General features: G+C 43.8%; 2 protein-coding genes across 2 annotated transcripts in view; one reads left to right on the top strand and one right to left on the bottom strand.

Moving 5' to 3' along the window:
• The window catches only part of GDI2 (GDP dissociation inhibitor 2), a 148100-nt gene extending 126566 nt beyond the window's left edge, over positions 1-21534 (bottom strand). Inside the window, exon 1 of the mRNA XM_069229292.1 lies at positions 21299-21534. Coding sequence (XP_069085393.1) covers positions 21299-21343 — 45 coding nt within the window. The 5' untranslated portion in view covers positions 21344-21534. The remainder of the gene's footprint in view (positions 1-21298) is intronic.
• A 327-nt stretch (positions 21535-21861) lies between these two features.
• XXYLT1 (xyloside xylosyltransferase 1) lies at positions 21862-24840 on the top strand. The gene has a single exon (XM_069229293.1). It carries the CDS (start codon positions 22388-22390, stop codon positions 23573-23575), a length of 1188 nt encoding a protein of 395 aa, XP_069085394.1. The 5' UTR covers positions 21862-22387; the 3' UTR covers positions 23576-24840.
• Positions 24841-25556: the final 716 nt, after the last annotated feature.

Raw genomic sequence — 25556 nt, 5'->3', positions numbered from 1 at the left:
CGATCCAACACCTCAGGAGGGACCCCAGGACTACTCTGATACTGTGAGTACCAAACCCTGTCCCCCCTGAGCCCCCACAGCGCCGCCTGCAGAGGGAATCCCGAGGCTTCCCCTGACCGCGACTCTTTGAACCTAAAGTCCCGACGCCTGGGAGAGACCCTGCACCCGCAGCCCCCAGGACCTGAAGGACCGGACTTTCACTGGAGAAGTGACCCCCAGGAGTCCCTCTCCCTTGCCCAAGTGGAGGTTTCCCCGAGGAATCCCCCCCTTGCCTGCCTGCAGCGCTGAAGAGATCCCGAGATCCCTCATAGACTAACATTGAAAACCCGACGCTTGTTTCTACACTGCACCCGGCCGCCCCCGCGCTGCTGAGGGTGAAATTTCTGTGTGGACTTGTGTCCCCCCCGGTGCCCTACAAAACCCCCCTGGTCTGCCCTCCGAAGACGCGGGTACTTACCTGCAAGCAGACCGGAACCGGGGCACCCCCTTCTCTCCATTCTAGCCTATGTGTTTTGGGCACCACTTTGAACTCTGCACCTGACCGGCCCTGAGCTGCTGGTGTGGTGACTTTGGGGTTGCTCTGAACCCCCAACGGTGGGCTACCTTGGACCAAGAACTGAACCCTGTAAGTGTCCTACTTACCTGGTAAAACTAACGAAAACTTACCTCCCCCAGGAACTGTGAAAATTGCACTAAGTGTCCACTTTTAAAACAGCTATTTGTCAATAACTTGAAAAGTATACATGCAATTTTGATGATTTGAAGTTCCTAAAGTACTTACCTGCAATACCTTTCGAATGAGATATTACATGTAGAATTTGAACCGGTGGTTCTTAAAATAAACTAAGAAAAGATATTTTTCTATATAAAAACCTATTGGCTGGATTTGTCTCTGAGTGTGTGTACCTCATTTATTGTCTTGTGTATGTACAACAAATGCTTAACACTACTCCTTGGATAAGCCTACTGCTCGACCACACTACCACAAAATAGAGCATTAGTATTATCTATTTTTTACCACTATTTTACCTCTAAGGGGAACCCTTGGACTCTGTGCATGCTATTCCTTACTTTGAAATAGCACATACAGAGCCAACTTCCTACAACAGGTTCAGAAGTTAATACAAAAGACTCGCCATAGATACAGTGGTGAGTGAGAGAGAGAGTGCAAAGAACAAAATTAATTCCAAACTTATTTTTCAGAGATCAATATGGACCCCAAAATTGGGAACAAAATAGAACAGTACTTTGGGGGCAAAACTGCCCCTGGAGTGAACAGATAATGATGCACTGACACACAAAATTTGTTAAAAACAACCACAATTTTATATGTGGATGTAGGAAGTTGGCTCTCTATGCACTATTTCAAAGTAAGGAATAGTATGCACAGAGTGGGTTCCCCTTAGAGGTAAGATAGTGGCAAAAAGAGATAATATTAATGCTCTATTTTGTGGTAGTGTGGTCGAGCAGTAGGCTTATCAAAGGAGTAGTGTTAATCATTTATTGTACATACACAAGCAATAAATGAGGAACACATACTCAAAGACAATTCCAGGCCAATAGGTTTTTGTATAGAAAAATATATTTTCTTAGTTTATTTTAAGAACCACAGGTTCAAATTTTACAAGTAATACTTCAAATGAAAGGTATTGCAGGTAAGTACTTTAGGAACTTTGAATAATCACAATAGCATATATACTTTTCAAATAAATCACATAAAGCTATTTTAAAACTAGACAGTGCAAGTTTCACAGTTCCTAGGGGGAGTAAGAGTTTGTTAGTTCTTGCAGGTAAGTAAACCACCTACGGGATTCAAGGTTGGGTCCAAAGAAGCCCACCGTTGGGGGTTCAGAGCAACCCCAAAGTTACCACACCAGCAGCTCAGGGCCGGTCAGGTGCAGAGTTCAAAGTGGTGCCCAAAAAGCATAGGCTTCAATGGAGAAGGGGGTGCCCCGGTTCCAGTCTGCCAGCAGGTAAGTTCCTGCGTCTTCGGAGGGCAGACCAGGGGTTTTTGTAGGGCACCGGGGGGGGCACAAGTTAGCACAGAAAGTACACCCTCAGCAGCACGGGGGCGGCCGGGTGCAGTGTGTAAACACGCGTCGGGTTTCCAATGTAAATCAATGGGAGACCAAGGGGTCTCTTCAGCGATGCAAGCAGACAAGGGGGGGGGCTCCTCGGGGTAGCCACCACCTGGGCAAGGGAGAGGGCCTCCTGGGGGTCACTCCTGCACTGGAGTTCCGATCTTTCAGGTCCTGGGGGCTGCGGGTGCAGAGTCTTTTCCAGGCGTCGGGATCTGGGAGTCAGGCAGTCGCGGTCAGGGGGGAGCCTCGGGATTCCCTCTGCAGGCGTCGCTGTGGGGGCAGCTCTGGCTACTCACGGTCTCGTAGCCGCTGGGGAGTCCTCCCTGAAGTGTTTGTTCTCTACAAGTCGAGCCGGGGGCATCGGGTGCAGAGTAGCAAGTCTCACGCTTCCGGCGGGAAACGCAGTTGTTTTAAAGTTGCTCCTTTGGAAACAAAGTTGCAGTCTTTGGTGAACAGGGCCGCCGTTCTCGGGAGTTTCTTGGTCCTTCTAGAGCAGGGCAGTCCTCTGAGGATTCAGAGGTCGCTGGTCCCTGGGGAGAGCGTCGCTGGAGCAGTGTCTTTAGAAGGGAGGGAGACAGGCCGGTAGAGCTGGGGCCAAAGCAGTTGGTGTCTCCGTCTTCTCTGCAGGGTTTTTCAGCTTTGCAGGCCTCTTCTTAGGTTGCAGGAATCTGAGTTCCTAGGTTCAGGGGAGCCCCTAAATACAGAATTTAGGGGTGTGTTTAGGTCAGGGAGGGCAGTAGCCAATGGCTACTAGCCCTGAGGGTGGCTACACCCTCTTTGTGCCTCCTCCCAAGGGGAGGGGGTCACATTCCTATCCCTATTGGGGGGATCCTCCATCTGCAAGATGGAGGATTCCTAAAAGTCAGAGTCACTTCAGCTCAGGTTGCCTTAGGTTGACTGGTCAGTGACTCCTCCTTGTTTTTCTCATTATCTCCTCCGGCCTTGCCGCCAAAAGTGGGGCCGTGGCTGGAGGGGGCGGGCAACTCCACTAGCTGGAATGCCCTGTGGTGCTATAACAAAGGGGGTGAGACTTTGAGGCTCACCGCCAGGTGTTACAGCTCCTGCAAGGGGGAGGTGATACGCATCTCCACCCAGTGCAGGCTTTGTTACTAGCCACAGAGTGACAAAGGCACTCTACCTATGTGGCCAGCAACATGTCTCGAATGTGGCAGGCTGCTAAAACCAGTCAGCCTAAACAGGTAGTTGGTTAAGGTTTCAGGGGGCACCTCTAAGGTGCCCTCTGGGGTGTACGTTACAATAAAATGTACACTGGCATCAGTGTGCATTTATTGTGCTGAGAAGTTTGATACCGAACTTCCCAGTTTTCAGTGTAGCCATTATGGTGCTGTGGAGTTCGTGTGTGACAGACTCCCAGACCATATACTCCTATGGCTACCCTGCACTTACAATGTCTAAGGTTTTGCTTAGACACTGTAGGGGCACAGTGCTCATGCACTGGTGCCCACACCTATGGTATAGTGCACCCCGCCTTAGGGCTGTAAGGCCTGCTAGAGGGGTGACTTATCTATACTGCATAGGCAGTGTGAGGTTGACATGGCACCCTGAGGGGAGTGCCATGTCGACTTACTTGTTTTGTCCTCACCAGCACACACAAGCTGGCAAGCAGTGTATCTGTGCTGAGGGGTCCCCAGGGTAGCATAAGACATGCTGCAGCCCTTAGAGACCTTCCCTGGCATCAGGGCCCTTGGTACCAGGGGTACCAGTTACAAGGGACTTACCTGGATGCCAGGGTGTGCCAATTGTGTAAACAAAAGTACAGGTTAGGGAAAGAACACTGGTGCTGGGGCCTGGTTAGCAGGCCTCAGCACACTTTCAAATCAAAACATAGCATCAGCAAAGGCAAAAAGTCAGGGGGTAACCATGCCAAGGAGGCATTTCCTTACAGTGGAAGTAAGCAGTTTCGCAAAAAAAGGTATGGATGAAGCCAACACATGGGAAGGAAAGAGTCCTCTCCCCTACATAAGGCTAAATCAGGGCCTGTCTCTTGACTGTGAGCCAGGCATTTACCCTTCAATTCCCGGGCAACAAATATGCCACAAGGAATAAACTAGACCTTTTTTTGCTGTTTTCTTGGAACTCTACCAAGTAATGGACTGGGTTCAAAGAGCACAAATATGGGAAATGGTAATGACGTGAAGTATGAATGCATCTCAGAAATGTTGTAACTGTTCATTAACATATGCCCGCCATGGCAAAACAGGAGAACTGACCATAGGATTCCAGGTGAATAACTTTCAAGGATATCTGCTTGTCTCTGTGGGGTTTATTCTCCATGGATTATCGCCCATAGGTAGACAAAACTGTTCAGGATGTCCCAGAAATAAATAATTCACAAATTCAAATACTATTCTCTTTTGGGACCAGAGTTTTACTGGCAAAAGTGTGAATGTCTGTAGGAAGCTGGCCTGGTGTGTGGTGGGAACCTATGGTGTTGACACCTTAGACCAGGTCCAGGAACCCCCTATTAGTGAATGAAAAAAACGTTTTTTTAACCGTAGCATTTTTCAGAATTTGCCAGTGACAAAATTTCCATTTTCCACAAGCAGTGCATTTGTCAGGTCCGATGAAATGCTTTTTGAAAGCAGTCTCAAACCGCTTTGTGGCTACAAAGCAGCTAACGCACAAAATAAAATTTGGGGTGTGTTGTTAGAAAACCATGCATGGCACAGGGGGGGGATGGGCCCTTCCCTCTCCTGGCTATATGTGCAAGGCATAGGATTTCATAAAGGAAGCAGGGTTATGCTTTCTGAGTTTTACTGTCAAGGCCAGTTTAAAAACCTTATTCTAGATTATGCAGGCCACATTTTTCAGGCAGTGCTTTTGACAGCCATCATGGCTGATGCATACTTTGTGCTCCCCGCCTCGGAGCTCTCTAATTCGTACACTATCAGCATAACGCAGTGCAGGTGGCCACAAAGAAAGCTTGCAGAGGCCTGTGAAGCTGATTTTACCCAGTTCAGCCCAAATCCCAGCTCAGACCGCAGAGGGGCCAGAGGTGGCCACTGAGCTAAGTGAAGGGGTGTTAGACAGAACCACAGCTTTCGCCTAACCTCCACTGAGTTTGCGCTGTGTACCTGTAGGTGCAGGGGCTGGTTTGACAACGCAGCCAGCTTCCAAAACCCAACATGAGACCCTGCAATCACCTTCTCTGAGGATTCAAACAATGAAGACACCTCCTCACTTCTTTTGCATGATATGGGTTCCTTTCCATGGGCACTCCACAAACTGCAGATTATCCCCTGTAAACTACAAAAACTTGCAGTGACTCCAGGAGAAGACTGTCCCTTTCTGTACCCCTCAATCTTCTATCCCTAAAGTGTGCCCCAATTGTCCCTACCTTTTGTATTCTACCAGTGAATTCAGACTATCCAGATGGGGTGTGCGTTGTACCCTGCAGTGCCACACATCGGTGACTGAGTCGGTTTAGACACCCCTCTAATCTGTCCATACTAGCTGAGAGACTATCTGGTATAACCGGCCCATGCAGTGCCTTCCATTTCAAGACAATCATTTAAGCTTGAGAGCTTAGGCCAAAGTCTACCTAAAGTCATGCTATCTCACATGACCCAAATGCCTAAATGAGGCCTTTTAGAACAGTTTGGACTGCCAACAGTTTGCCCTGTCCTTTGTATTTACATCGATTTACGTTATGCTCTCACTACTGTTGTTAAGGAGCTAGAAATCAGACCCAACACGGGCTGATCCATTCTGTCTTTTGTATTTACACTGATTTATTTACGTTATGCTCTGGCTTCTTATGGCTACTGTTGTTAAGGAGCTAGAGATCAGACCCGTCAAGGGTCCATTCCGGGAGCTTTGGGATCCTCAATGCTAGTGAGAGCATAAGCTCCCCAAAAGAACCTATCGGAGACATGCAGTTGACACTGAAGCGACTACAGGTATACCACATAATTTCTTGGAATATGAGAGGAACACAGACGCTGACTAGCATATACAAAATGAATTCCCTCCTCAAACAAAAAGGGGATCCACGTACCACTTCTTCAGGAATTCCACAGTCAGAAGGGGGAGATGCTCCAGAAGTGGTGGGGAGCTCAGAGATTTACCACAATTACTCAGCCTAGTAAGCCAGAGTTATTCTTATTTGGGTATGGGTAGGGATCTCCCTCTACAGCCTATCTACATAGGTAGACCCAGAAGGTAGATTTGCCCTACTAGACCAGACACTTCCCCTACAATAGAAAGTACAATCTACAATCCAAAGCAAACCAACCCAAATCTCTCAAACAGATTTTGAACCACTTCGCTAAATCAGCTCATATCCCCTTGCCTTTTTTTTTGGTGGGGCGGGAAGGGGGGGATTGTCACTTTAATTGCATTTCAGACATTACATGGCCTTTAGGAGTACACTAGCGGATGAAATCCTCAAACATTTAAAACACAATGATTGGACAGCCTTGTCACTGATAGTAGAGGGGGAGGTATTCAAAGTAGTCATCAGGGGTCCATGCATCCAATACTACATAATGCAGAACAAAAGGCCATAACACGAGATTTAGACAGTGCAGAGAAAACATGCATAGCAACGGAAAGATGAGCAGTTGAAGTCCTGGCACTCTCAGAACTCTGACTCCGCTGTACGAGGATGCTGCCCTGGTAGCACATCTGTGCTGCTTAGACTATGCTACTTACAGAGTCAAACATATTCTGAGGGGGACAGACCCGGTCGCCTTTTGACGTGGTTAGTTGACAATAAGTCCAATCTCCAGTGGTACCGCTTCGTAACCCTGAAAGTGCCTTGCTATATTTCCATCAGGCCATCCACAAGACATTCTTCAAATTATACCAAATGTCAAACTAAAATGAATATAATTTTACACACTGCAAACTGCTTTGCTCTCTCCCAAGGAAATTAGTAGAATCTTTCAGAGCGCTATGGACTCAAGCGCTAGAAGAAATGCACCAGCAGCATACCCTATAAACATACTCTGGGACTGCCCTGGCAGCAACTGTACTGGGCCAAGGGGACATACAGATTAGATGATAGCACTAGAATGCCAAAGGTAGACTCCTGGAACCCTAGGAACAGTCAAAGAAAACTAAGACAACCATCCGTTTCCTCGACTTAGGAGGTGTCAATCACTAGGATCGTGGGCAGAAGCTTGAAAGCATGGCCCAACATAGAGAGGAGGCCAAGGACCTCCGTCAACACCTGAAGGGCAATGATGTGGACAAACTGCGATCAGCAAAGACTGAAATGCCCCCTTTTCAACGAACTACCCTTCCTGCACCATTTGGCTTATAATGGGCCTCTGGCATTCAGAGTTTACTTTTGGGCCGAGCTGTATAATACCCTCTGGCGCCTGTTCCTGTTGGTTACGTCTCCCCGTGTATTACTCCCTCCTCTTGTTTCATCATTCATCCCCCCACCCCAACACACGATCCACTTGACAAGATCACCTCTTCCGTACTCCATAAATGAAAGCTCTGGTCACATGCTGCAAGTTTCACTTCTCCAGCTCCCATTTTCCTTCCTGGTGGTTCTCTTTCCTAGTTCTTTATGACTTACGAGACTCCTACTGCTTCAAGTGTCTTAACCTTGGCTCAGCATCAAGCTGCTGCTCCACACCCTGTTTTGTAAACCACCAGCAGACTGCCTCTGTTCATAATTTAACATGGGTCTGCTGCAACACAGTAGACAACACATTTCTTATTCCTGCTTAACTTAAAACAGGCTGTAGATTTACACTGAGCATTTGGATTGCAGAGTGATTATCTACAACAAGGCATCTAAGTCACTGTTGGTAGTATGTTGTGGGGGTCAGCAGGGATGTAGCTGGTTGGGGGTGGGCGGGGATGGTCACAGGAATTGAGATTATAAGGTGTCCTTTTTAATCACCCCACACCATTTTTCAACCCAGATCATTTCACATAATGACATTACTCTGCAATTGTGACAAGCAGGCAAATTTACAAATTGTAGAAAGGTGTGCCATAGCCACTTCACAAGATGTCCATCAGCTACATTTTCAGAATCAACTGACTGACCCACTGCACATTATATATCCGGCACACATTTTTACAGCAGTGATTGTTCGAAGATGAAAACAAAAAGTGGTGGGTACATGTGCTCAGGCATAAATCATAATTCACTATGCCTACTTAAATTAAATATTACTCACTGGTTTATCTGATCCATTGTTCCCAAATGCTGACCCTTGAATTGCTACTATTCCTGGTCTTAAAAGCATGCAGAAATGCTTGAGTATAGGTGATCTGATGGTAAAGCAGATTCCACGAGGTATTCCATGGTGGTGACTGCTGTGCTTATCCTTTCATTTACTTCATAACAGGCTACTGACTAACATAATTAGTTATCAGTTAATACACAATCTGTGGGTTAGTACGCACAGCCACACATAATTAGGACTGTGAAACAATGCTACTAAAAGAACCATGATGAAACCAAGGTTGGAGAAGAATCATCCAGAGAAACTTTAGTATTTATTGCAGCTCGAGGTGGAGGGACACACACTTCACAAGGTACAGCCCACTCTAGAGGGGCATGGTGAACAATATGAAAAAGCCCTGATGGCTAAATCAGACCTGAAGGAGTCACTAGACTACAACAGGTGATGTGAAGCCTGATTTTGATCTCCTGTATACTGATCACGAAAAGCTAATGGACAGAGTAACTGAGAAGGAGTCCACTTTGGCGTCAATGTGTCCTTCAGTGTGGGAACTTCAGTCACGGGTTCAGATACTGTCTGAGAAAGTTAGCTTCTACTGGAAAGGTCTGAAAATGTGGAAAGCTGCTCCTGCAGTTCTTATGTTGTCACATGTGGAAAGCAGGCTTTCCTGAAAATCTAGAGGAACAGAATGTTGACCAATACATGAATCATTGGTTACTAGATAATTTATTCAACTGAAGAGGCCCATAGGATCCTGGGGCGCCCACCTCTCTCCCAAATTCAAGCAGGAGCTCTCCAGCCACTGCTAATTAGGGTTCTCAAATACAGAAATGAAGAACATAACCTGTCAACGGTGCAACAACGCAGACCATGGGCCGTAGGGGCAGCCAGTGGCACTTGCTCCCTGAACTATACCATTTCAAAAGCATAGATGCTCCTATCTAGAGGTAAAATGCAAATTAGGCCCGTTGAATACTAAATAGGCTCGCTCTGCTGTCTCCAGCATACCTTTGGGTTGTTATAGATGATGTTTTTCACAACGGTGGAGGTAAGGGATTGGCTTGAGGGCCATGGCGTCTCAGCATGGGATAGAGAGGAAGGTGAGACGATGCAGAGACAAGTCGTGACTGCACAGAAGGGATGGGATCTCAGGCTCCCCAGCTAAACGACAAGTAGAGCAAGAACATAGCAACAATTTGTCAGACCTGAAACATGTACATCTTTCTTACTTAGCTATGTTGCTACTGCAGCTAAGCATATTGTAAACACTCTTTTGTGTTTGTGGTTCATGGGGACGTGCAAAAAAGCATCCTTTCGGTCTATAGTCCTGTTGTGCTTTTTTCACAGCCATGGAATAACCTCCTGTTTTGTCATTTTTTATTTTTTGTGTCTTTCTATCTTTCTAAATTTGTTTGAACGGAGATTCAGAATTGTTCTCAAAGACTTGTTCGGTTTCGGAACTTGGAAGTATGCGGTGGAGTTTACTTGACATCTCTAAAGGGGTTACTTTCACTATTGCCCATTTTTTTTTTTAAGAGTTCCTGCACTTCACACTGTATGCATTGTCTTTCTTCCTCTCAGTGTGATCTTTTCTTTGGTCTGACCCCCCTGTTGGATCTTTATAAGTTCTATGCAATAACCTTGTTGGATGATGTTGAAGATCCATTTGTCTGAAGTCACCCTCCTGTGCTGTTGTCTGCTGTTGCCCTCTGGGTTAGTAAGGTGCTTGTGGTGGTGAGCCCTGGAAGATTCCTCTCCGTTGCTGACCTCGAAACTGCAGCGCCAGCATGGATTTAGTTGTGCGTTGTTCTTTTTAAGCTGCTGCAGTGTGTCATCCACTGCTGAGCCGAACAGTTGTTCCACAGTGAAGGGGGTGTTGATGCTTGCATGCACCTCGCTCTTGAAGAATGACACACATAGCCAGGCGTGTCTCTGCAAGGCTGTCCCTGTGACCATCTCTGCTGGGTGTATCTGCAGCATCGAGCACAGACTTCAGGCATGTGCTTGCAAGGGTCTTCTTCTGTTCCATGATCACGGTGGTCCATTTTGAACTGCTTTGGGAGGTGCGTCATTAACTTCCCCCGTTTTCCAAATCGTGGGAGCATAACTATTAACGAAGCAGTTGGAGTTAGTGCTCCTCCACTGTTTTGCTGCTCCTCCTTCCACTTCTACTCTGCCATTTCCTATCATTTGCTCTTTTCTTCAGGGGCATGCCAGAGAATGTGGGGACATTGGCCTTTTTTACGTCGCAGTCTACCTGACACCACAGCTGTGTGGTATGCAAAAGACATCTTAGGGAGTTTCAGAAAGTTGACCTGGAAATGCATTCTGCTCGTTGCTTGTCACTGGATTTATTTGCTTTAGGCTCCCTAGCTCGAGTCGACCTCCCCATGGCAAAGCTGTGTTGGAAGTATTATTCCACAAACCAGTTTTCTGTAAAAAACAGGCCTGTAAATCTTGTTCTTATGTGGTCACATTTGCTGGGCATTCCAAGACCAAGGTCAAATGTCAAGCTGCGTATTCAAGGGAGCATGGTATTTTGCTTTCAGCTGACTTCAAAGTGAGAGAATTTACAGGAAAGAGGAATGCAGCGTACTTTCTCCATGGAGCCTCCTTGAGCCCATTTTTTTATTCTACTTTTTATTTTAGACCTAGCCATCTCAAAAGGTATCTCATTCTTCAGCTGCACAAAATAATTGCCTTTCATTCGTGGGGCATGAAGTTCACTATTGGCATGGTCAGGTTAGGTGGAAGCACGAATGTTTCTAAAATCACGTTTGAAGACTTATTTATAAAACAATGTTTTAGTCTGATGTACTAATACTACTAAAACGAAACAGTTCTACATGTGAATGAAATGCATTTTTTTTGCTGACTTTTCATACTGAACATTTTTTTGCAAAATGTCTTTACAAATGAAGGGGGTCTGAACGTTAAGTGATCAGGATATCCTGGTTACTTGCTTTCTTTTACACTGATTAACTTGGGGGCGGGGGGGGGGAGCTTGTCTATTTTTAACAGGGGGTCGCACGCAAAGTTCAGGATGGCACTTGCAAACCGCATTGATTTAGCCTTATGTACTAGTACGACTAATACAAAGCAGTTCTGCATATGAATGAAATACATTTTGGGAATTTTTGTAGAGACTTTTTTCATATTTAACACATTTGCTGCAAAATTCCTCTTCTTTGGAGAGTAGATTTAATTTTAGAAACTGCCTTTTTAGGAACAATGTACAAAACCACATTTTTGTCTCAGCTTCAGTCTATCAAATGGTAATCTTGGGCAATTTACACTGTTATGGCCCATTCACTGTGAAGCACAGGATAAAATATTTTCACAAAAAAATAACCTGCCACATTGTAACACAATTTAACAATGCTTGGTTTTCACTTTGATGTGTAAAGCATATGCTGTATTTATGACATCTGTTGCAACTCGTTTTGGATAGTTGGATAAGTTTAAATGCACATTTTATGAATGCTTTTGTGTTTATTTTTAGCTATACAGTAATTATGTATTCCATCTGCAACTGTGCCTTTTTCGGAACACACACAACTAGATATAAACATTTTTCTCTTTTGTCCTTTTAGACACGCGTGTCATGATCTGAATGGTGCAACAAGGGCCAAAAGGTCTAGGAAACCCACAGAATACCGATTCATGCCATTTTTACTACTAAACAATCAGCCACAGTTGCAGTTACCTTGCAGGGACAAGGGTCATGATTTGAATGATGCAGCAGGTGCAGTGGCACAGGGGCCAAAATATCTAGGAAACCCACCAAACATTGATTATTGCTATACTTTATTACTAAAAAAAAGCAGTCACAAGTGCAGCTACCTTGCAGGCACTAAGGTCATAAATTGAATGGTGCAGCAGGTGCAGTGGCACAGGGATCAAAAGGTTTAGAAAGCCCAGTGAACACAGATTATGCTATATTTTACTACTAAACAGTCACAAGTGCTGTTACCTTGCAGGCATGAGGGCCATGATTTAAATGGTACAGCAGGTGCAGTAGCATAGTGGCCAAAACATCCAGGGGACCCAATGAACACCAATTACTGCTATATTTTACTACTAAACAAGCAGTCACAAGTCCAATTATCTTGCAGGCACTAGGACCATGATTTGAATGGTGCAGCAGGTGCAGTGACTCACGGTCCATAAGCTCTAGGAAACCCACTGAATTGCTATATTCTACTATTATCTCCCCCCCCCCCCCCCAACTCTGGCCGATATCAGACTCAGACTCAGCTATGGCCGATATCTCCAAGCTCCCAAATGGCCGTCTGCCATCCCAGTGCTCCCTGTGGTGCAGTGAGATTGCCACCTCCACCGTCACCACCGTGCTTCATGACACTTCCTCTCTCCCCTCATGGGCTTCCTCTTCTTCTCACCTAGTGCACCGGCACACTTAAAAAAAAAAAAGTGTACTGATCACCTTTTTTCACAGTACAGACAGCTTTTACAAAAAAAGCACTTCAAACTTCTATAAAGTATTTCAACGCTTTAGAAGAGCACTTGTTTTATCACACACACAGACACTTTTTTATGGCACTGAAGAGATTACATGATTTGGCCAGGATCAGAGGATACTGAGCCGACGCCAAGACTCGAAACCAGCTTCCCAAGTCAACAGCTCTTTCCGTTACTTCACATCTTTATTACAGTCATCTGTAACATGTACAAAAACACTGACAAAAACAATAGATTTCGTATAAGCAAAATCTATTGGCTATAACAGTGCTTGTTCTTTATTATTACATATGATACGATCTTGAAATACACACCTTCAGGATGTGCACTGTACGAAAACTTCTTCAAAATTTAATTTTACTAAGATGTTGTCCATGTAGAATAGCAATGCAGGACATCCAAAGGATGCACATAACTGACTTGCCTCTTAGTTCACTACTGGCATTTTCACGGTGGGTGGAAGCATGAACATTTCAAAATTCATGTTTGAAAACTATTCTTTAAAAACAAAAACAAATACTAAAACTGATTTAGTCTGGTATACTACTAGGAATAAACAGTTCTGCAGGTGAATAAAACACATTTTTTTAATTTTTGAAGAGACTTATCCATATTTTATACATTTGATGCAGAAAGTCTATAAAAAAGGTAGTCCAAAAGTTAACTGTACAAGACACCCTAGTTTCTTGCTTTCTTTCACATTGATTAACTTGTAAATAAATGCTCTGCATTTTGGAACAAGGGGCTGCATTCAAAGGTCAGGAGTGTGCTTGCAGCACCCAGTCTATACATCTACAAGGTTGTTGAAGTATAGATTTTACTGGCTTCAGAGTATATTAAAAAAAAAAAAAAAAAAAAAAAAAAAAAAAGCTATAATGCCAGCAATGCTGGCTGTGTCATAAAGCTTCTTATCTTCACTTACAGCTACTTACAACATGAATAAAAAACAATGTCAAAGCCAATAGATCTTGCAGTGGCAGGCCCTACTGGCTTTACAGATGCTTGTCTTGCCGTGGACACAATGTTAGGAGTCTGCCGTTGCAATTCCTCAAATATACAGTGGGATTTCTTCTCGACCCTTAGGGTTGCAGCCTTGCAGGCTGCCTTTCTTTACTGCCTGCATTGTGGCATAGTGTGCCTGCCTCTGCTTGACCTTAACCCTTATCATCTTCGAAGGAACTCTGAGCACTGCTCCCAACCTTCAGCGCTGTGGTCTCTTGGCAGGCAGAGGCTGCAGAATTGATGGCTGTCCTTCTGGGTGAAATTATAGTGACAGGTGGGAAAGTAACTTAAGGGAATGTCCTCCATTTCCCCACAACAGTTCTTGTCCCATGCATGTCCATTTTCCAACCAGACTGTCAGCCGGCCATGTGGACCACCTAGTTTTCTGTGATTTTCAGTTTCTTTCTATTATTTCTCTCGTCTTTCTCTTTAAGTGTCCTTCGTAGTGGATTTTTCCCTTGTTATCCTCAACATTTTGGTGAAATTCTCGTTCTTCTTTCCAGCATCCACAGAGCTTCAGCTGATGCTTACAGATCCAGCAGCGGAAAAAAGAATCTGAAGACGAAGACCACAGACTGGAACTTCCGGGGCGCACTCTGACATTATAGAAGGATGGATGCAGTCAACACTCAACATCCCCACAAAAAAAAAAAAAAAGAGACTAGGAAAAGTATTCCAGACCCAACCACATGATGGTGGGATAATGGCTAACAAGTGAATCTACAAAAGAGTCTCACTGCAAAACCCGGTATATGGTTGGAAATTTTGGACTCCTCTGAGTTCTGACTGCAAGTTTATGCATTTCTACACTCGGTCTCTCACGTATGCAGTGTGTTTCCTGATGTGATGCATTGACGATTGCAGTTGTTCCAAGGTTAGTATTTTTTTCTCGCTTTTAAGTCATGTCTAAAATTTGGTGGTACACTGAGCCTTAGATGTTTTGTGATGAGTTTATATAGAGCATTATATACTTCTTGGTATCAGTGAGCCATTCAAGTTGAGTGGAGAGCAGGCTTGCGGGTGGATCCGGTCTGTTAATACTGTACTTTACTAAGACACATAATACGTACTGATGTATTACCTGGAATGTCAGAGGTATGTCAATCGTGTCTAAGCAATATAAAGTTTGCTCCCGTTTGGAGGTGAGCTAAGAGAGCATGTCTTCAAGAAAAACACTTGCTGCAAAGACACCTAGTCACACAGCAGCAGTCATGACATGGTTCAAATTATTCCTTACTGGCTAAGGGCACTCTGTTTGGGTGTCCGCCAGAGTTCCATTCCAGTCTTCATAAGTACATGAAGATCCAGAAGGCCGGTACACAGTAACTTGGGTCCCTAGAAGGAACCGCTCGTCTTATAGCTAGTATCTACGCCCCTATTGTGGGTCAAGTACAATTCCTGGTGACCCTTAACCAAAGTCTGGTTCAGTACAGTGACTGCCTTGGTGTTTGGGTCTGATCACAGCCCAGCACCGTTGCGGGGCGGCATACAAGTCAGGTGTTCTGCCAGCATCGACTAGGGGAGTGGGGGAGCTCTCTGTTGATAGTTCTATTGAAGTAGGGGTGGGGAATTCCTATTGCCAGAGACATGTTGGCCTTTTTTGGGGGTAAGGTGTAGAAGACAGCTGTGTCTCGTTTATTTATCCGCTGGATTATCACTGTGCAGCAGTCTGCCTGAGGAGCTTATAATTTTTCAAGGGGTGATTGGGAGATAAGGTAAATAATGTTGAATAGCATTTTCTTTGAGCGGGCAATTATTTACAACACCTAATTGTTAAGATCGGTCATTTGCAAATTTGCACTGAAATGGCACTAAATCAAAAGGAACCACTGTAAAAACAGCAGGAAGCTTTCAGTGTAGTTTGACAAACTAAGTTACCATTCTCCATCATGAATTGCGTAAAGAGGGCTCCTAAGGGTCCCAACATAAAGGGGATAATAGAAACCATGTGACTGGATGAGGTGTCCTAGAGTTTCAATATAGGTGATAAATAAACTTGATGACAGTGCAGAAGACTGAGCAACACTCACAACTCAAGGTATGTGTAAAGCTGATAAAAATGTACGGAAAGCATATGAACCCACTCAAACGAGAAAATGCACCCAATGGAAAGAAGTGCCTCCACTTGCAACCTTTTGGAAATCATGTCCAACAGTGGCATTTTGACAGTATCAAAACCTTTGACTGATCTAGAAGAAACAGGGCACAGAAACAGCCATCATTAGATGAATGATATCCAGAACCATCACAAGAAAAAATCTAGTGCTGTGTCTGTGAAAGAAAAAAAAGGAGCATAAAAGTAGTCTGGCTATTGTGATTGAACACAAAATGCAAATAATCTTAGCTGTCTCATGCAAAAGTGAAATGAATTGAACTTGAAAAAGGCTCAGAGCAATCAAGACTTTGTACTTTTAAAAGATGGTGCCCCGGAGCAGACATGCATCTAGTTTTCCATTACTCTTTGAGTAGGTCACTAAGGAAAATATAGACATCATCAGAGAGCAGGCGTGGCAGGTATAGATTGAGCTGTGAACTTGAATTGAAACTAACACCATTACCCTACCAGTTAACAGTCCAAAGTAACAAATTTGAGAATGCTGGTGGTGGTAAGGTAGTATTTAAAGAAAAGGTGAGATAGTTTTTGTCCAGAATAGGATTTCTAATCTTCATTTGATAAAGCACTAAATTCTGTGTGTCAGTTAAATTCATTCACATCCACTGTAGAAGCTTAGATTATTTCAAAGAAAATGTAATCTGAATGGTTAGCGCAAACAAGAGCTACTGGGCGCATAGTTTTTAAACTTTCCTTTTTTTATATATTTTAGTACTGCAACCACATGTGAATAGCCATATGACAACCCATTAGTCACAGTTGACTGACAGTCATTTTCAGTGTAAGGATTCTTACAGCAAAGGAGTTGCACCTTGCTTTATGAGGGGACCAAAGTTCAGCACCTGAAGTTGATTATTCAACAGTTTTTAGTGTTGTGCCTCACTACTTGTTGGGTGAATAAAAGTAATACAATGTTTTCCAGTTTAAAATGATGTTTTGCATTGTTGCAAATCATTTGTCTGTTTCATTAAGAGTAAATAAAAATGTTTTAATGTTTGTGTCCCAATATCATTGATTTACAGAGCAGATGAGGCAAGTGGATTTCTTTACAGGACATGTAGATTTCTGTAGCATTTTGTCCCTTGGACAAGAGGATTATTAAAAAAATTCCACACCCCTATGAAGCCAGAGTAAGATCCACTAGATGTAAAATAGTATAGACCCCTATCCTTATCAAATGCAGAGAATAAAATCCTGGGCAACATTTTAGCCTACAGGCTTTTACAGGTTGCAGGGAAGTCGGTGAATGGAGACCAAAATGGGGTTTTCCTAGGCAGTAATACACATAATAACTTAAGGGGCCTTTTATGTGTCATGGATATGGTTCCAGAAGAGGAATTAAATGCCCAAGTGGCATCTTTGGACAAAGGAAGGGCATTTGATATGGTTTTGTGACCCTATGTGCTTGCAGTACTTGCTAAAATCGGCTTGCGGGAGGTATTTTGCGTTGGATATATCTGCTATACTCCACACCAGTTATGAGGCCATGGTCCAGCCAGGATGTTTCTGAATAATGCATCTTTTCTAGGGGAACCAGGCAGGGTTGACCATTGTCCCCAGTGATTTTTTAATGGCTATGGAGACTCTGACTGCAGAATTGTGGACTAGGGCTCATGAGTGGGGCATCTGACTCCAGGGGACAGACCATAGTGTCTACTACAGGCTGGTGATGCATTATTATTCTTAAGAGAGCCAACACAGCATATGTTGATAGTAACAAATGTGCTCTCCGATTCTTCCCGCCCCTGGCCTAAAAATTAGCTGGGGCAAGTCCTGTCTTTTACCACTGATGCAGTGTCCCCAGTTTGGCCTAACAGGACACTGTTTTGAAATGTGAGACTGGCTCATTTAAATATTTAAGAGTGCAAGTGTACAGGGATAACGACTGGTTACATGCAGGAAATTTTTTGACCAAGGTGCAACATTCACTACCTCTTTGGACTGGATTGTCCTGGTCTCCTATGGGCAGGATATCAATTGCCAAAATGCAGCCGTTACCTTGGCTCTAAACTATTTTGGGGCCCGCGCTTTAAAGATCTTTGTGTTTTTTTGAGGATTGCGTGCTCTGTTGTGAACATTGAAATGGAGGGGAAATAGACAGTTTTTAGCGTTAAGGGAGGTAATGCTCATTTTGGATGCGGGTGGTATGGGAACACTAAATTATGAGGGATATTCAATGAATTGGGGATGTGGGGGGCGCAGAGTACGGATTAAGACTAAGGGCCTGATTCTAACTTTGGAGGACGGTGTTAAACCGTCCCAAAAGTGGCGGATATACCACCTACCGTATTACGAGTCCATTATATCCTATGGAACTCGTAATACGGTAGGTGGTATATCCGCCACTTTTGGGACGGTTTAACACCGTCCTCCAAAGTTAGAATCAGGCCCTAAGTCTGGACCACTGTTCCCCGAAGGATTTATTACAGGGTAGGATGGCGCTGCCCTCTTGTTGCCACCGGGCGTTTTGCACAGTTAAATAGTGTTGAAAACACTATGTGAAGTACTTAGGAGTGAGTGCGTTATTGCCAGGAGATAACACTAAACTCCCCGTTGGAATTACAAACCACCACTATAGGGTTAAATGTTAGAGAACAGATTGAGGCTGGCATAGAGACGGTCGGTGATTTATACAGAGGGGGCAGCTTGGCTCCTTCTGCAGTGCTCTATTCTGAAATGGATTTACCAGCTGGTCAAAGCGCACATCTGAGCCGCCAAAAAATGACACACAGTTGCTTTTGCTGACACATGGAGAAGGTAAGCTGGAGGTATCTAGATTGCAAGCAGCAGTTGCTCGGGCCTTTTATTAATTTGGGTCTGATATCTGTGTGCGGATACCGAATGACGACTGGGCTCATGTTGGAATATCCTAAATTGCTCAATCCCAACCAACGTCTTAAACACACGCAGATTGAATATTTAAACCAGACTTCTTTGACCTCAGCTAGGTTAGCACAGATATTTCCGGGAGTTGAGAACGCATGTCCGAGATGCTGCCCGGAGGGTGCCGACTTTCGTTATAGTATGGGGCTGTGGTGTGAAAGCACAAAGAGATACTGCTGGAATTGAAAGACCTGGTGGGGATGTAGTTATTACTATCACCTGACCTATCTTTATTGGGGAGACTGCTGCATAAGAAGAATAAATAAGAGTGTAAATGTAAAGATGCTGCTTTAATATTAGCAAAACGTAAGGTAGAATGCATTGGAAGACCATAAAATGTCCCACAATAAGTGACTGGCTGCGAGATGTATGGAAGAGGTCAGATGTAGACGTTAGTGCAATACTGTTGCAAGAAAGGGTGCTGGGTAAACCCATATTTTCACGAGGAGGATCAGAATGTTATATTAGCTAAGCTCGATACCACACCACACGAGAATCATCCATGAACATAAGTTTTTTTTCATACTGGCTGTATGTTATTTCCTGATGTAGGCGGTTAATAGCTCCTGCTATATGACAAGTTACTGTTTAATTAAGACTTAAAATTCGGTTGGCAGATGAATGTTCGCTGGTTCACGTGCAGCAGACGTTGACGCAATTGTGAACTCAACAAATAGATGATGCATGTATATGTTCAACGCCAGTGTTTATTTAACTTGGACCTATGCGACCTTTCCGTACGTGATTATTGCATTATGGTGAAAACGTAATGAAGACATTTGTAAAAAAAAAAAAAAAAAAAAATCGTGGGAAATCCTTACTGAGTCTTACGTACATGGGTGGGTCAAAAGACCCATGCTTTTCTTAATTGAGTGAATAGCTTTAAATTGCAAAGGGTAAGGAGTCTTCTATGTATACAACACAAGCAACATAGCTTATTATGATGTGGTGTGCATGAGGGGGTGGCATGTTTATGCTGGGTTTATTGGAGTAGTTCTAATGCATGGCCCTGTAGTGCATGGACGTGCCGTTGGTATGATAGTATTTTGTCAACTATATTGATTTGATGTGCTGAGCTAAAGAGGGTGAGAAGGTTCTAATGTAGGCTGTTTTAGGGTGATCTTTTGGATGTGTCTGAAACAGCACTACATAGTGATACTGCTGAGTGTTATGTGGAGCCGATTAAAGGATATCGGACATGTTACGCGTGATAATTTGGAGCAAACAAAACTCTCGTACCTTACTTATCTATGATAAAGGACGCAATGACACACCTAGGTAACGCCCCCTCTATAAATATGTATCTGCCCATCCGCCCACAACTCACTTAGCACGATAAATTACATAAAGTTAGCAAAATTGAATTAACTGACAATAAGATTTACAAGAGCTCGTGTTAGAAGTTAAAGAGTTAACGTTATTTTAAGAAGTTTTAAATTACGTAAACTTTCATAGAAAATCTTGAAAACTTGTTTCGAAGAAAACAGTTCCAAAACGTACCAGTTTCAACTGTACATCCTGAGTATTTGTACTGTAGCTTTTGTGTATTATGACAGCATGATGTATTAATATAAGGTATTGAAGTTTTGTATCTCGTGTTGCAACTAGACTATAATAACGTTTTTGTTATTATCATCGCCTGGGCAAGCTCTGGCTCCCCTCTACACTAGACTAAAAGGCTTGGCCTGGAGAATATCCTTTACTTAGCATCTATGTTCCGTTTCCTTCCATGAGCTTTGACCCTCATTTCCGCCTCGCAATCTTTAACGTCCTTCTTTCCCTTACAGACTCCTTTCTCTATCCCGAGCAATCGGACTATCTAATTTCCTGCAACGGGCGCCTGAAATCAACGGGAAGTAGACAGTGGCGCAGCCATGAAAGTCGCACCTCTTCTCACTTTCTCCTGACGAACCTGCCACCACCCACTCTCTGTATAAGTACCCAATAACTAAAACTATTTGGGTTTCAACCCACTTCCTGTCGCGATTAAGGCGATCCGTCACAGTGAGCCTCTACCCGGACCAGGAAGAGATCGGCTCTCAGTCTCTCCACTGGATATGTTTAACACTCCCTCCCCTACACCACGACAAGGCCTGGACTGAGGGCAGGCACGAATCGGGTGTACACTGGGTATTTGCTAAAACCGGGCAAGCAAGTCCTAGTGCTGAGCACGCGCGTTCTCTCCATGGTTGTATGGCTTTAATTCATTTCCTCGCAGAGTTGGTTGGCAATACTACTTCTACAGATTGACATCTCCTTCACTCGTAGCAGTGTCCACTGCCACCAGGGAGTACAAATACTATCGCAGCCCACTCGGTTTTCAGATTACTTCCGTTGCAAGGCTGCGTCTCCCTAATGAGGTAGAATAATCTCCCTCACTACGCTGTGTGCTAGCTTCATTAAACTTTTTACTCCTAGGTGATAACACGGATGTGTCTGATTTTACAGTGATCACCCCAGATTATACGTTCGCTTCTAATTTGCCACGCTCGCTCAACCAGGACATGGGTGTGTTCGGTTACTAACCCGAACCCAACGCATAGACTTTGCGCCCTCCACTCACTCACCGTCAGCCCGGTGCCCAGCACGATCACGTCGTATTCCTCATTCATGGCTGTCCGGTAGTTAGGTGCGAGCTTTCAGGTGTTATTTTTGGTCTTGGCTTTCTCCCGTTTGTCACTGACCGTCGCGGGTCCCGCCGGCAGTGGGAGAAAGAAAATGGAGCTCGGTATAGGACAGGGGAGAAGGAAACGCGGAGGAGGCCGTGGGTACTCTCACGGCTTCCGTACAGACAGGCACTGCAGTGAGGCGGATGGGTGGGGCACCACATAAACATAGAGAAGGGACAAGTTAAAACAACCCTTGGTGGGAATAAGCGAAAGACACATTGACTATACAACACATTGTTCCCTCTAACTTCTGCACAACCCCATTGTGTAGCTATCCTTCTTGGACAGTTTTGGTCTGAAATTAGAATAGTTAATTAACCCGTCCTTTACTGTCTGTTCGAAAGAGCAAAATGGGTAGATACAGCTTTGGTGTGTCCTGTCCCCTGGGGGCACTATTGAATGAATATAGCCGTACAATGGCAGTCTACTCTGCTCGCGAGATGTGAAATGTAGCTGACATCTTTTTTGTATCAAATAATGTCTAAGCGTTCTGACGTCCGGTAATGGAACCAGCTCGTTAAATATAAAGGATTGGTGACCATTTTAGTTGTGCATATAGGGTCTTAATAGAGGCAAAACACAGCCCTCGTTTTGGAATGGAGACTTTTATTTTTACAAGCGAGAAAAATGAGCCCGCCACCTTGGAAGGGGCATTTTGACCCGTCATCAAGGTGTGTGCCTGGCATTGATGGTGATGCTTTCTTTGCCGAGGGCAGTGCACGGCTGCATTCATTCACGGGATCATGTGATGTTGGCCTTTTTCGCATATATGTTTTTTATATGACCAAAATGAACATTTCTATTATATTCGACCTGAACACTTTCACGATAGACTAATGATAGCAGCCATCTTGGATTGGAGCATTTTTATGGTCAAAGCCGAACTCTCTCCCATATTTTTTAATTGTAACATTTTCTCAGTTAGTCTGACATCTCTTTCTATGATGTCAGTATCTCTAGGTTGACGGAGAATTTCCCAAGCGGAGGATGACCACACAACGTGTGCTAGCTTCCCTGATGGCCAGACTCAGCAACATGAGGTCTTACCAATGTGCTCTGCTGTTAGTTGCAGCGTTGGCAGTGTGCGCTTTCTATTACTTTGGAGCTGAGAGGGAGAATTTCTCCAGCACCACCAAGAGGATAAAAGAGAACCAGGTCGCCCAGGCCACCAGCTCTGATTTAGAACTTTCCTTCTCTGATGGGAGGCTGGGGGGCAGCAACATCGATGGAAGCCGTACCCCTTCCAAGACCAAGGGTTTGGACACCAGCAACAGGGGCATGGCTACGGATTACCATCTGCTTATGATGTTCACCAAGGTGGAGAGAAACCAGGGACTCAGGGAGAAGTTCCAAGTGGCTATCAGCTCACTGGTCAAATATGCCAAATTCGAAGCCAGTGAAGTGCTCAATCTGCACTTCCTAACCGATGACCCCAGCAAAGAAGTAGGAAAGATGGTCTTGAGAGAGCTCCTGCAGGGAGTGCCCTTCAAGTACAAAGTCATATTTCATGATGTAAGTGCCTTCACTGAAAAACTGTTTCCTATTGTCGAAGCAATGCAAAAGCACTTTAGTGCTGGATCAGGAACCTACTACAGTGATTCCATCTTCTTCCTATCTGTGGCAATGCATCGGATAATGCCTAAGGAAATTCCTCGGATAATTCAGCTAGATCTAGATCTTAAGTACAAAGCTAACATTAGGGAGCTGTTTGAAGAATTTGATAATTTTATGCACACAGCTGTCATTGGAATAGCCCAGGAAATGCAACCTGTATACCGGCACACTTTTTGGCAGTTTCGCAGAGAAAATCCTAAAACTAAAGTTGGTGACCCTCCTCCTGAGGGTTTGCCTGGTTTTAATAGTGGAGTTATGCTGCTGAACCTGGATGCCATGCGCCAATCAAGACTCTACAATCAGTTGCTAGAACCGAAAGTGGTGAGCCATTTGGCGGAAAAATACCATTTCAAGGGCCATTTAGGAGACCAGGACTTCTTTACCATGATTGGTATGGAACACCCAGAGCTCTTCCATGTTTTAGAATGTGTTTGGAACAGACAGCTTTGTACTTGGTGGCGGGATCACGGATACAGTGATATATTTGATTTGTACAATAGGTGCGACGGTCATATCAAAATTCTTCATGGAAACTGTAACACGCCAATTCCAGAAGAATAGCACTGGATTTGTACAGATTGGTGACTGTACACTATTAGGGTATTTAGGTCAGCGTGGAGCTGCATAAACACCACAATTGTGTATGTGTGACAGATCATACCTTGGCTGAAAACAACCTTAGGAGCACTATTAAAATGGCCATTAAGTGAAATCTACAGAAGACGACTGTTCTGATAAAGGAAATCTTATTAAACGTACCGTAGAAAACCCTTAGAATGAGCAGAACACTTAATGTGTAAATTATGGGAGTTTCTGTAAACAAAGTCACTTTAATATTCAAATGCTATGGAAGAGGCCTGTCCTACATTTCAGTTTGAAAGAAAAGTAGTTTGATGCCAAGATGACTCGCAGTGTACCCTGAGTGGTATGACTAGAAGGATCTTTGGTAATTTAAACAATGGCTTTGACTATACCTCCCAGGCCCCTCTAATTTAAGACACATTTCAGACGTTTAGACTTTGTGCATTGATTCTCCGCCCCCCTTAAAAAAAAATATATATTATGCTGCCAAATTCTTTTAAAGGAAGTTGGAGCCTGTCCCACTTTCCGACCAATCGTGGAGACTTTTCTTCTTTTTGTTATTGGGGGTAAATGCATTTTCACTTGTTTGTCTGACAGGTTTAATCTGTTGATTGTAATTATACAAAGCCCGAAGTACAGTGGCTCCGCCTGTAATTCAGCAAGGACAGTATTACAGGGGCAATATGCAGACCGGAGGCTATTGATCTGTTTTATTGGTCCATCGTCACTGCACCTAGAAGCAATGTATTTCATTTGTTTAATTTGTAAAACTTTTTCACACAGGAACACTTAAAAATGCCAAAAGTGCATATTCATTACTGTATGAGATATCTAGTGATCACATTTTAAAAGACCCACTAGTAGACCAAAATTGAATTGCTGGATTACTTTTCCAACTCCAGTCTGTTCTTTGTATAATAAATGCATTACTCATTCCATTTCTTTCTTTTTCTCTTTTGCTCTCTCTATATCCCTTTTGTCGCTCTCGCACACACTCTTTCTCCCTTGTTCACAACCTATGGTCGTTCACTATGCTCTGTAGAGGAAGATCGTAAACTTAAAATCTGAAATTTCCTGTGCATTTGAAATATGAACAATCTAAAGACCAATGTTAGCTTTTAAATCTACCAGTATTTATTTGTTGATGATGCCTATGCAGATAAGAAGGAAACAGAACCCTTAACACCGTGATGAAATGCATGATTGTTTTAAATCTAGCATTTAATAAAGAGATTGTTGCAAAAGTGCTGCCCACTTGAATCAGTGCCCTCACTTGTATAAAGTCAAACATGACTCTAGTGTTGGGACAGCACATTTTCTTGAAAAAATGCTCGAGTGATAGCCTTCATTGCTGGGAGCATTACTTGACCAACGTCTGAAGTGACTATCTTCTTACTATTCTGTCACAAAAGTCAAATGTGTTAGCGATTGTATAGGGAAACAGCCTGAAGGCAAAAACAAAGAGTTGATGCTTTTTGCAAAGGTCTACTTGCAGTGACTTAAGACAGTTAGCCATTGTGAATCCTAAATAACTAAATGGGCTGCTAGAAAAGAGTGACACTTAAAGTTAACCCCTACAAAGGTCAGCTCTTCTAAGAAACACAAGACATTTTCATTTGATTTATAACTTGAATTACACTGCTTTACATGTCACAAGAAATGTAGGAGATGGGTTACCTGATAACTCGGGGCTGATCAAAGATTCAAATTCAGAGACATAGAGGAGAGAAGTCAGAGCAGTACTGTTCAATGTCCTGACCTGGTGATTCACTCAAAACACATTATGGAAAAGTCAGACAATTTTGATCAAACGTTTCAGTAGCTGTTGCAAAAGGGGGCGCTACTGAACACTTTGTTAAAGTTTAATCTGTAGTCTCAACTGATCATGACTAATTTCTCAGTTTATGGAGATTGTTGAAGAAGCCTACTCACCCAGTTTGGGATCTAAGCTTATTAGAAA

Source organism: Pleurodeles waltl, chromosome 4_1 (assembly GCF_031143425.1).
Source record: "Pleurodeles waltl isolate 20211129_DDA chromosome 4_1, aPleWal1.hap1.20221129, whole genome shotgun sequence".
Taxonomy (NCBI): Eukaryota; Metazoa; Chordata; class Amphibia; order Caudata; family Salamandridae; genus Pleurodeles; species Pleurodeles waltl.
This window is presented reverse-complemented; position numbering and strand designations above follow the sequence as displayed.